The 12,595-nt window shown below is 37.8% G+C and overlaps 1 protein-coding gene across 1 annotated transcript; it reads left to right on the top strand.

The window, feature by feature from the left end:
• The first annotated feature begins 5,791 nt into the window (after positions 1–5,791).
• On the top strand, positions 5,792–9,489 carry LOC106636911 (uncharacterized). Its single transcript, XM_089592695.1, has 2 exons — positions 5,792–6,016; positions 7,541–9,489. Exon 2 carries the CDS (start codon positions 7,628–7,630, stop codon positions 9,404–9,406), a length of 1,779 nt encoding a protein of 592 aa, XP_089448821.1. The 5' UTR covers positions 5,792–6,016; positions 7,541–7,627; the 3' UTR covers positions 9,407–9,489.
• The last annotated feature ends 3,106 nt before the right edge of the window (positions 9,490–12,595 follow it).

Genomic DNA, 12,595 nt, shown 5'->3' with positions numbered 1-12,595 from the left:
CGTCACGTTAAGTGTAATTTTAATATGTTAAATGAATTGTAAACTTATTTATAATAATTGGTTCAAGAAAAAATAAGAAAACTGTAAGTATATGATAAAACAAAAGGTTTCCCTAATCAAAGACCAGAAAATTAACTATCGAACCGCAGCAAAATATAAACTTTCAAAACAAGCCGACTCTAGTGTCCGCAATAAAAAGCAAATTCGTCCACAGGTTACCTTTATACCACGAATAGGAAATTCATGCTCTCCCGCAAAGTTGCCAAAAGTTAATTTAAACATTGGCTTTTGCTCTGCCCCCTCACAGCTCAAAGATGGGGGAAAAATATCTCGCCAAGTCCGGCAATAAACACGAGCTGCGCAGCGAAATAAGAGACCACTCAAGCTGGAATCTCGAATTAGTTTCGAGGTTCCTACTACTATGCTCGCTGGAGGGGGGGGGCTACTTGAGGTGTGAACTTCTCGTCTAACTTGCTTGCATCCTTACCTCCACCTTATACCCTCACCTCCCCCGTACGTTGTTCGTAAGAACAATTTCGCAACACCCCCACCCCCTCCTCCATTCCTCTCCAATTTCTCTCGCCTTAGCCGGCCATTTCCTTTCGCATCGGCTTTCCTAACGTCTTTTTCCTCCTTTGGCTCGATGAGTTTCCTTGGAGGTATTATACACGCCAACCGCGATATCAAAACTTTCTCATACTACATTCCCTTCCGTTCTCCTCGCGAGATCCACTCATCTTTTTATTGAGATTACAGTCTTACAAGTCTCTGTTTTATTGCCATTACAGCAGACTTTTAATCTCATTGATGCAAATTAAAATTCTGTTGCGTTAACGTTACATGACAAAGTGCACTTATGCTTATGATTATTTATAAGCATCCCTATAGACGTGTGTGTATGTATAGAAAAAACAAATTTACAATAATTAAGTTTATATTTATTCTGTAGCAATAGTTAAGAATAACTTTTCTTATTGTCTGTCATCGTCGTGGCTCTGCCTGATGAATCCAATACGTTTGATGGTGAAAACAAAAAAGCTTTCTGACTCTCTATCACTTTCATGAAAACAGCTATGTACTGAAATTTTTTCCAGTTTCACTCATGAAACTCGAGTCTTGCAACTGGACAGCTGGCTATGAAATTTCTACGTTTCATAAATTTTGTATCAAAAACAGTGAATATGAAAGAGATAGTGGGGTAAATATTGCAATTTCATACTCGTTTGTGTTGAAAAAAATATTAAAAAAGCTTATTCACGAATTTTATACATTCTACAGAATAGATATGGCTTTCCTTTGAAAATATGCACTAACTGAATGTGATAAGTCTTTTCGGAAAAAAACTATAGTTTGTTGATGTTTTGTTGTCGAAAGAGTCAGAATGCCATTAAACTTTTTAGTCAAGATGTGGTTAGAAGCTTCGTACTAACAAATATACATCCTGGCTTTATACAACAAATAATCGTTGTTACCTTGTTAATTTATCGAGCTAATCCGTACAACTAAAGCATGCCATTCTCTTTAGTTTTTAAAATTTTAATGATAATTAAATCATAATTGTAACAAACGTTGCTTGATCAATATAGTCTGTCGAAACGGCAGTGCATAAGTCGCTCCCTTTCCCCCTTGGTAATTAATTTGAATTCTGCAGTAGGCACTTTTAGCATCAACTTCAAGAGAACAGTCTGGAGCCCCGGGCATTTCGAGCAGCGTGTACGTACGATGCTGTTGACGTTATATTGCTAGTCACTACGAGAAAATTCATTTACACGCATGTTGCGATTAACAGGGAGCTGTTACCGAAAGCATCTGTTGCAAGTTTTCAAATTGGGCGATCTCGACTGATCCACCCCTGTTAAAAATGTTCTTTGATTGGGGTGGCTTACTTGATCAAAAATAGCTATGGGATTTTTTTTTATCATGATAAGTTAACTTATAAATAGATTGTTGGAATATGAAGGAACAACACAAGGAATAGTTTTAATTTTAAAAACTTTTTCAAAAATCATTTTAAGAAACTGACTGACTGAGTTACACACTCAAAGTTTCAAACTGTTTCTGAATTAATGGACTTCAAACTAAAATTGTAGCTAAAAATGTATAGTTAAAAATTTCATGTATTCCAATGAAGATCGGTTAAATATCTTGGTGGCAAAATGAAGACAATATTGAACTTTGTACGTTACTTTTGATTAGAAACAGTTAAAATTTCATGTAATTTGATGACACAATTTGGGGGTACACAATTTTAATTAAATAACCGTGTCAAAATGCGTATCTGTCGTTCTTGTATTAAATTTAGTAGAGACATGACGTACTTTGTTTGATAAAAAAATAGCTTTAAATTGACAATGAAATTGTCACACCTGGTTATTGTTCATTTACGAGATTATTAATTTGTTTATTGGCAATGTAGCATTCATTTAAAATTGTTAAACGTTAGTTTCGAAAACAGTGTCGAGGACAGGGTAATTCGGAAACGTAATTATGAACGATCCGCTTAATCCATTAGAATACGAAATAAGAAGAGCGTAGGACCGCGTCGTATTTTCCATTAGACTTTCAAAATAAAGCATCCGCGGGAGTTTGCGAGATTTATCAGACCGGCAAAAGTACGGGAAAAAGTTGCGTGCGAAAAAGATGGAGGGTAAAAAAGCACCGGAATGAGCGAGCACCACCACCGTGCCGGGAAAAACAAGAAGAGAAGGAAACAAACAAGAAAAAAAAAACCAAGCCAAAGTGCGTATGTAAAGCGAGAGGAAGAAGAAGGGCCGAGCGCGTGGAGGGAGGGTCAAAAGGTGGGTTACACGGGGAGGTAACAAGGGTGCGAGCCGCCGGGAAATAAATTCGCTAAACGAGACTAAAGTTCGGTACTTACGGCGAGTTTTTATTGCGCGAAATACTATTTAGAAAAATAATGTCGCCAACTTTCGCCGCTGGCCCTACATGGGCTTTGCGCCGCGTCACGCGCTGCAACGGGCGGCCGGGTGTGGCTTCATAAATCCAGGGATCGCTGGCTGTCGGAGCGAAGGCGAAAAAGAGAGGACGAAGTCGTAACGCGTCACGTTCGTGCCGGCGCGAATATTCAGGATGTTTTTGAGCGAATGCCGCTGGGGAAACCTCGTGGGTTTTTTAAATAAAGGGCTTGCGGTTGGACGTATTTTGGGTTTTGGTAGTATTACGGGCGAGAAAACATCTCGACTTTTGTTCAACGTACATTCGAGCTGAGGTAGTTTCAAGTTTGTACGACGAGTTTATCATTACGGTTGGATAATGACTATGCATTCCTTCATAGGTATACATAAAACTGCACGAAATCATTAAAGCAACGACATGTTGATTCGATATTTTGTTTTTAAAATTGTTACGCTTACGAATTCAGGGGACATTGGCATTTGGGTACAAGTTAACCCTGTGTCGTAAAGTAACATTTAACACGTTCATCTCGAACTTCCATCTACTGTTCTCTTGTTGCGATTGGATGGAAAAGAACTGGAGGCTGAGAAAAAAAGTCCTTTCCTTTAAGTGTATTTTCCAGGCGTTCCCCCGAGGTTTTCGAGGCACGAGGAATTATTGGTTCTCCACACGATCTCGGTAAAAGGCAAATAAAAAAGTTTATCCTGCTCGGATGGACACACTTTGTGTTAACACTGTACAGTATATAAATATACTTGGTATCCGAGTAGATTATCGCAATCAATTTAATGTTTTTTCTTCCCAATTACTCTAGCATTTTACTTATTTCATTTATTTCGCCAGACACATATGAGTCACGGTTTACACTTACTTTTGTAATATTTTCTGGTATCAACAATTTGGTTGGATGATTCGGATGAATGAAATATGGAAGTTATAGGATTAAGTCTGATTAATTCAATTTGTTTTGATTTGAAATCGCCAGAAAAAAGCTCTTGCACTTCTAAAATACGTATTTTATCAGAGATAAGGATAAGTCATATCTTTACATTCGAAATTGCAAAAGAAGATACGCGTTACACTTCATTTAGCTATTCATTAGTCTCATTGATTTCGTATGCAGGCGTTAGTACACTTTGCTGTCAGTCACTTTACGTGTACATCAAATTTTTTAATTTAAAGTACTCGTCAAAAAAATATGTTTTAACAATTTTATAAAAATTTTCCGTTTTGGTACGTACTTAAAGGTGCGAACTACAATATTCGTAAAGTTCCATGTGCACAACCACAATTGCATAATACTATCATAGATAAAACCTCCAATCGAGTTAGGTTGTATCTTCAAACTTAGATTTCTACATAAAAACAACTCAGCTTAAGTTTTGTGGAGCTGGAATATCTGAGGCAGAAGTTATAGACATTTTGTTGTTATGAATTAAACACAGTGCTTAGGGAGAATCATGTATTTTTCAAAATTAAACGCGGTTAATTAAACTATCGTTTATACCTGACAAAAAATGATAAGGAAAAGAGGAGTAAACAAAAGAGATTTTTTACCTTTTGTACGAACTATAAGCAACTGAATAAAACTGGAATCAGGTCTAAGGTAATAATAATTAACTCATTGATATATACTAGATAAATGGTGACTCCAACTAAGATTGTATCAGGGAGATGGAAAGTTGTAACTCCAAGAAGCACACAAAGAAGAAGAAGAAGAAGAATGAAAAAAGGAAGAAACTTGAGCAAACTAAGAGGTTGCGATTAACAGGCCATGGCATGGGTTCATTTGCGGTCCAACCGAAGTGTCGATCGCTTTTAAAACCAAGGCAAGCGCGAAAGTGCAAGAAGCAGAAACAGGTATTGGAGAAGCGATGAGAAGAGAGAGAAAGAACGGCCTGGAGTAGAGAGTATCGAGATAATTTAATTTCCGAAGTAGATAGGGCTGTGGTAGAAGGAGAGGAAGATGGGGTGAAAAAGAGGATGTATACCACTTTGGTATGAGAGATGCCGTTGTGTGGATGTCAGAGGAAGAAAGGGAGGGGGGTGTGCGCGAACGAACCCGAAGTTATTATTGGAAGGGAGGGTGGAGTTAATTTACTTTTTTAAATAAATCCTGGTAGCTCGTTTACCGCCAAGTTCCACAAGAGGGTGGTGGGAAAATGAACGCAAGAGGAAAAGGGAGGAAATCTACAAGTAGCTCTCTTCTTTTTTTTTTCTTTTGTGGCTCTTGACTCTAAGAAAAAGAGGAATAAATGGAGCACAAAAGAGGACGTCAGTTGTAATATTAACAATGTACAGGTGTGGTGTTAAAGAGAAATAATAAGTATAAATGGCAATAAATAGGGATAATTCTGATTGTATAGTTTAACGGAAATTGTCTTTTGGTAAACCTAATCATGATGTCAACATATATTTGTACATTCGATTAACGCTGTATAAAACTATATTTATAGATGTGACGGAGTTGTGCTCTGAATTACCAAAAGTTCTGAAATTTCGAGATAAAAGTGTAGTTTTGAAATCGTGAGCGTAGCAGGTAAATTGATATTTGATACGTGATTTCAAGTTTTTTTTTTTTTTTTTTTTTTTTTTTTTTTTTTTTTTTTTTTGTACCAACTTAACTCACGTCATTACAGCCAGAAAGTAAAAATTGAGAGCCATTTGACTGGGCATGCGCCGCTCAAGTCCATTATTATGCCATTAAAAATGCTTCGCTTATCGTGGACGTAGGCTTCGTAGGTAGGTATTTTAACATACTTTATTAGGAAAGCATTTGCTTTGTAGCTCTTAATGGTCTAGTTAAGGCTCTCTTTTGAATTTTTCACAAGTGTAACTCGAAAACACCACATCAAAATTTCTACAAAGTAGCTCGTGATAGGTAGTGTGAACAAATAAACATGTGAAAATATACTCTTTCAAGTTAAACAGACTAACGGAAATTCAGAAACAAACTTGAGATTGAATTAGAACACGTGGCATCGTCTGGTATCAAACATACGACTGAAAGCACAATTACATAGTCAAATGTGCATACGAAGCGATTAGCTGGATAAAGGAATAAAATCAATTAAAAAATATTAGATTGAAAATAATATAGGTAAGTTTATGTTTAAGCAATTTAAACTTTACAATACAAGCAGGAGAGACTGGGTACGATTGTGTCGGGTACGGTAGTGACAGTCGTCATTTTCGAGAAACTATGAAGAATAACAAGAGGCAGATAGATAAGGGAGATGTGATATGCTCTTTTCAAGGTACGTCACTAGATTTAGTTAGCCATCGAGTGACATTAACTATAGTAGAAGTCGACATTACTTTTGAACAGTGAAAAGTAGGTGTAAATTTTCCTAAGATTTTTATTTATGATTGTGGTCATACATCTATAGATAGAACAATGAGTGTTTTTTCTAAGTTCACCATTAGTATTGTTAATAGCCGTGGGTATGTGTAAGCAAGTGATGTATTTTTTTGTCCATTTTTGTTACGAAAGAATGCGTTAGATACTTACGTGACATACGGTAGCTTTGCATGTTAGTATTTTTATATAACTTTATGAAATATTTGTTTAGTTTTTTTGTTGTTTTTTTGTTATAATTAGTAGAACGTGTGAATAGAAATGTTTGATTAACTTTTTTGACTGATTGCAATATAAAAGCGTACAACTATAAATTGTACAGTTCCTTATTGGCTATCAGCGGTTAGTGAGTGTATTGTTACGTTTGTGTTTTTTTCCAATATAATATTATTTTGCATTATATTAGATGTTTGTTGCAGCAAAAGTGATCTTAGACCATATTAGTGTAGTTTTCATCTGATTCCTAGCACTGCCACACCTGCCCCTAGGGTGTGGTCAGTTGTGACGGAAATTTTTTTTTTTATTTGCTTCTATGACTCAACGAGTGTACTTATGGACAAATTTTTGTATTTACACGTAAACAAAAATACCCTTCATTATGGAATATTTTTCTTACAGATATCTTTTATACTAACTAAAAGGTTATTGGTTACAAAGTAAGGATATTCCCAACTGTACCCAGTCTCCCCTACTTTAAGTACTTCACACTAAAAATGTTACAGAGCCATACTCCAGATTTATTAATTCACTGTTATTCGTGGTATTTACATGTCATTTGCATATCTGTTATAGTTTAAAAGTAATTGGAACATGGACGTTTAGTATAAGTTACCACATTAATCTCAAGAAGAGATAATAAATTGATATTTTATGTAGTATCATAGCACATCTGCAGCTTTGCTGTTTATCTGCACTACTACTAAATTTAAGAAAATCTCCAGATAAGCTGGTTCTTTATTCAACATTTAGGGAATCTACTGTTTCATCATTACAAATTGAAATTAACAGATTCTACTTTACAATTTCTAATTAGTAGTTTTTCTTGTCAAAAGAACAATAGTCCTTCATAAAACGTGATTTTCTGATTGTACGACAATCACATTTTCCTTGAAATTAGAAACAAAATTCAGAACTTTTGGCAGGAAATAGAAAAAAATTTGATCACAGTCTTTCTTACAAGCAATGAAAATGAAGTGAATAACTGTATGCTGAAATTCTTGATAGTATCCATAACTAACATTTGCTTTTTTTTTTATCTGCCAACAGAAAAACAATTTTTCAATAAATTGTCCTCATCTACAAATCACGGAGCCATTGACATTGCATCGACGATCAAAACAAACGAAAGCAACAATGTCAACGCCGTACTACGTGAAAGATTCAGCCAAATCTAATTGTACATTACCATTAGTAATGTTACCTCCCCGCAAACGGTTAACGAAAATGATTAGAGATCACGAACATAACTTGAACCATGAGAATTTGATTGGTAGCAGTTCTTCAGTAATTGCATATCATTGTAGTAGATGTCAAGAAACGTTTACCAGTTCCATCAAGCTTGAACCTCACAGGTGTACCAACTCTCAAAAACAAGCCTTTCGCTGCGGAATCTGTTTTCAAAATTTCAACCGAGTCGATGATCTTAAAGTCCATGAGCGTATTCATGTGGATGAAAAGCCTCTTCCATGCTCCAGATGTTCTAAATCATGCGGTCGGCAGGAAGATCTTACAGAACACGAAAGCTTACATACACAAGAGCCTCATACCTGCACAACATGTTTTGCATCATTTCGTCAAAAACAACATGTTACAGTGCACGAGAGTACTCATACCCACAAAAAGCCTTACATCTGTTCAATATGTTCGAAATCATTTGATCATAAACACCACCTAAAAACGCACGAACGCACCCATACTCAGGAAAAGCCTTACATCTGTTCAATATGTTCAACATCATTTGGTCAAAAACAACATCTCAGAATACATGAGCGTATCCATACTCAAGAAAAGCCCCACACGTGTGCAATATGTTCAAAATCATTTATTCAGAGAAGCAACCTCAGAGTGCATGAGCGTATCCATACCCAAGAGAAGCCCCACAAGTGTGCAATATGTTCAAAATCATTTATTCAGAGAAGCAACCTCAGAGTGCATGAGCGTATTCATACCCAAGAGAAGCCGTACAGTTGCTCAATTTGTTCAAAATCATTTAGTCTTCAATATATTTTAAAAGTGCATGAACGTACCCACACCTCCGAAAAACCCTATAAGTGCGCAGTTTGTTCGAAATCATTTAATCGGAAGGATAGTCTTGTAGTACACGCCCGCACCCATACTCAAGAGAAGCCATATAGTTGCTCAATATGTTCAAAGGCATTCAGGTTCATAAGCAATCTAAGATACCATGAGCGCACCCATACCAGCGGCAGTCCCTTCACCTGCTTGATATGCTTAAAATCCTTCACAAGGAAGAATAGTCTTATGGTACATGAGCGCACCCATTCTTACAAAAAACCCTACAGTTGTTCAATATGTTCAAAATCATTCAATCAAAAACCACATCTCACGGTACATGAGCGCATCCATACTCAAGAGAAGCCGTACAGTTGTTCAATCTGCTCCAAATCATTCACTCAAAAGCCGAATCTTACAGTTCACATGCGCATCCATACTAACGAAAAACCCTTCATTTGCATCACATGTTCAAAATCATTTAGTCAAAAACAACATCTTACGGAACATGAGCGCATTCATACTAACGAAAAACCCTACAAGTGCTCGACATGTTCCAAATTATTTAGTCGAAAACAAAATTTGACACAACATGAGCGTATCCATACTCAAGAGAAGCCATACAGTTGCTCAATATGTTCAAAATCATTCAGCCATAAACAATATCTCAAAGTGCACAACCGGACTCATACTGGTGAAAGGCCCTTCAGTTGTGGTGTATGTCAACATACTTTTGTTCAACGCAGCCATTTGAAGTCACATTTTCAGAATCTCCACAGCCAACGATGCTCCGTGTGTTCCAGAGCTTTTACCCATCGCCAACATCTTACAGCTCGTATGAATTCCCCGCATCCTTCTCGCTGCGATGAGTGCCACGTCTCCTTGTTTTATAACGCTTGATCTACTCATACACAGCGAACATTAATCTCATGAGATTTTTTTTTTATATTTCGGTTATCACGATGAACCCCGCAACCTTGTAAACTTTGAACGATTATTTTTTTTTTTTTTAGCTTATCAACCGAACGTGATAGATTCAAACTTAATCTGTAAATCAGTAAGTAAAATTAATTTCAAGTTATCTCTAAATTGAGGTAAGCTCACAAAACTTTTTGTCAAACCATGTTATAAATATAATGGGTGTTTTTTATTGCGTAAAAATTGAATGAGTTTGCGTTCACTCATCATTATCATTAAGTATTGTTGTAAAAGGACATAAAATGTAGAGATTTTAAATAAAAACGATTCATGGTATCAAAGGTCTGCTGGTATTGTTTAATATTTCTTTTGATGAAATTCTCTGATTAAGGCTTTTTTTATTTATTTAAATTTACTGATGAAGCTTTCTGATTGATTGATTATTTTTCTTAATGAACGCTTTATTTTCACAGAATTTTTACTTCCAAAACAGAAGATTCCTAGGAAGATTCTTAAAAAATAAAGACCAACTTTAAAAGAAATCCGCATAGCGAAACATCGATGAAATAGAGAAGGAACATTTTTTGTCCCGCCTAACACATTCACGGGCAGCTTTTGCAAAGTCAAATGTGAATTTATCACTCCCAGTAAAGGAATCCTCTCGAACGGCTTTTTAGAGAACCACTAATACATGTCAGCTCTTATACGTTGGACAATCAACATATGAGTGCAAACAAGAGAGACTGGTAAATGTATACAGCTGTCCTCGCGGAGGATCAAATTAAAGTACAGGGCACTCGCGTGAAATTATGCCGAAAACGAAATCATTAGCGAAAGATTGAAATAAGAACGCGATTAATTAGTGTTTCAAGCGACTTCCTCCTCGGCCCCTTCTTCTCCTTCTTCTTCTTCTTCTTAGTCCCGACACCCACAACGGCACTAATTTCAAGGGGACAAGTTGAAAAACGTTAATAACCCGAACAGCGTGCGCGGCGGTGGCAGAAGGAGCGAGAATCCCCAAGAGCGCGTGAGAAAGAGACGAGCCGAATGAAGCGAAAGAGCTCCAGAGAGTGCGCACTGCGAGATAACGCGAGCAAAACACGAGAGGGAGAGACAAGAGCACTTATTGCCGCCTATGGAGCCACACCCGCCGACACAACTCAAAATCTCGACTCGCGTAATGAACAAGTTGTGAGCCGCTGGCGCCCGTTCGCCCGTTAATTGTGACCGCCTCCTTATCGCCGTCGTTCCCCGGTCCTCCTCCTCTTCCTCTTCTTCCTCGCCACCACTTGTCATTCCCGCGATCTTCTCTTTCTCCCCGCCAAATATACTACATGGCACATATATGTATGTATGTATGATAACAATGGTAATACACGTCGAGCACCTCCGTACACGGTGCATATACGTGGGGTATAGTCTCCAATGTTGTTTCGTAAGAAGATTAAGCACCCCCCCCCCCGCAAACTCCGCGGTTGTGTAGATGCGAGTGTCGCTTCGGCATCGTGACAAGAGTCTCGAGAAGAGTGCGCGACCCCCCCTTTCCCTGAACAAGAGGAACAACAGCAGCAGCTGCACATTGTCGACTTTTGGATAACTGGTTGTACGGGGGTTCGCTCGACTAGCACTTTTGACCTCGAGCAATTTCGAGCTTACGCTCTCTCTCTCATGCCTTTCCTTTCCTCGTTCGCGAGCGCTTAAATAAACACGCACCCGCTAATTCTCGGATCGCGCGGTACGCCAAAGCGTGTAGCAATGACGGATTTGTGTATAGACGGCGAACGTGACTCGGTACAGCGTGTGGCCTATGTATACGAGCTTTTGGGTGCAAGCTCTCCTTGATGGCTGATGGTCGTGCACGTAGACGCGAAACTTTCGGCGGCTCCTTGAGACTTTGTTGCTGCCTCTTTGTTGTTGTTCATATACCCTCACTCGATGGTGCCCGTTGCGGTGGTTGTTGCGGATGCAACGGCGTAGTTTACGTGCGGGAAAAGCGCGCTTTTGGCTTTTGAGTCCCAAAGTCCCGGATAAGGGCTCTAATCCACGAACACGCCGTGGGGTAGTACTTTGAAGACTCCTTAGGGGATGCAATGATTTTTGCACTCGATGTTTGGCTTCGATACGTGCTGACAATCGCGCAATTTTGTTAACGCGTCGTGTGGACAACTCGGGGGAGCTTTGGAACTTTCGATCCCTGAAAAATTTTTCGACACCATTGAGGAAATCTAAATACTCTTTTACCCCTTCTGAGTTGATTTTGAGTCTCTAGCATCAATCGTTAACTTGAGGACGTTATAAAAAACCTTTGCCGAGGGTTGGGTCAACTTTATTTTCTACAGCCGTTCTGTGCAAGGGCAAGACACTTAAAGGGGGCTCCTTCGCGAAAGTCCCCAAACAGAGATATATTATTTCTTGTAAATAAAAGTCTACTGAATTTAATGGTGGTCTAAATAATATTTCGAATGGGTCAAAATTTTGAGAAATCCGAGCTCAAAGTTGTAACTATTAGCACGTGTTCCTATGGGGCAGCGTGAAAAACAATTTGTTTTCGTTTATAATGAACCTAAATTAAATGTCCCAGCAGACTGAATATATACGTTTTGTAGATGAAGTCTTCCTCTGTAATTTGCTGTATTAAAAATTGTGGATAAAGGACCATTTTAGCGAGATATTTGTGATGAAAATAAATAAATAGTGTCCGGGAGGTCAGGAGGTCACGTGGGTAGCAGACGTACTTGTTCACGACATATATATACCATATACCTATATATTACATTGCTATACTACACCAACACAGGTGGTCTGGTCTGGTGGTGTACCCTCGTATGCACTAGACTGGTCAAAACAATAATTAATTTTTCGTACAAAGTTAAACTGCACACATAAATATCATTTTTCCCACTTCATACGTTATTAAAAATATCATAATGATTTTCAGACACATTTGTTTATTGAAAAACAAAACTTTATTTTTTGTTTGTCTTTGACCTCAGCAGTAGTCGTAGGAGCCCCCTTAAACGCCCACCATGAAATTTCCAAATTGTTTCCAGTCTTTGAAAAACTTCTTAAAACTTTGACAGTTGCTACTGACAAACTTTGAAGTCATCAAAAGTCTCGATTATCTTTAAATGGCTGAAAATTATTCAATGACTTTGTAAGACTACCGATAAC

Source organism: Copidosoma floridanum, unplaced genomic scaffold (assembly GCF_036245765.1).
Source record: "Copidosoma floridanum isolate Cflo_tuat_1 unplaced genomic scaffold, Cflo_Japanese_pri ptg000019l, whole genome shotgun sequence".
In the NCBI taxonomy this organism is placed as follows: domain Eukaryota; kingdom Metazoa; phylum Arthropoda; class Insecta; order Hymenoptera; family Encyrtidae; genus Copidosoma; species Copidosoma floridanum.
This window is presented reverse-complemented; position numbering and strand designations above follow the sequence as displayed.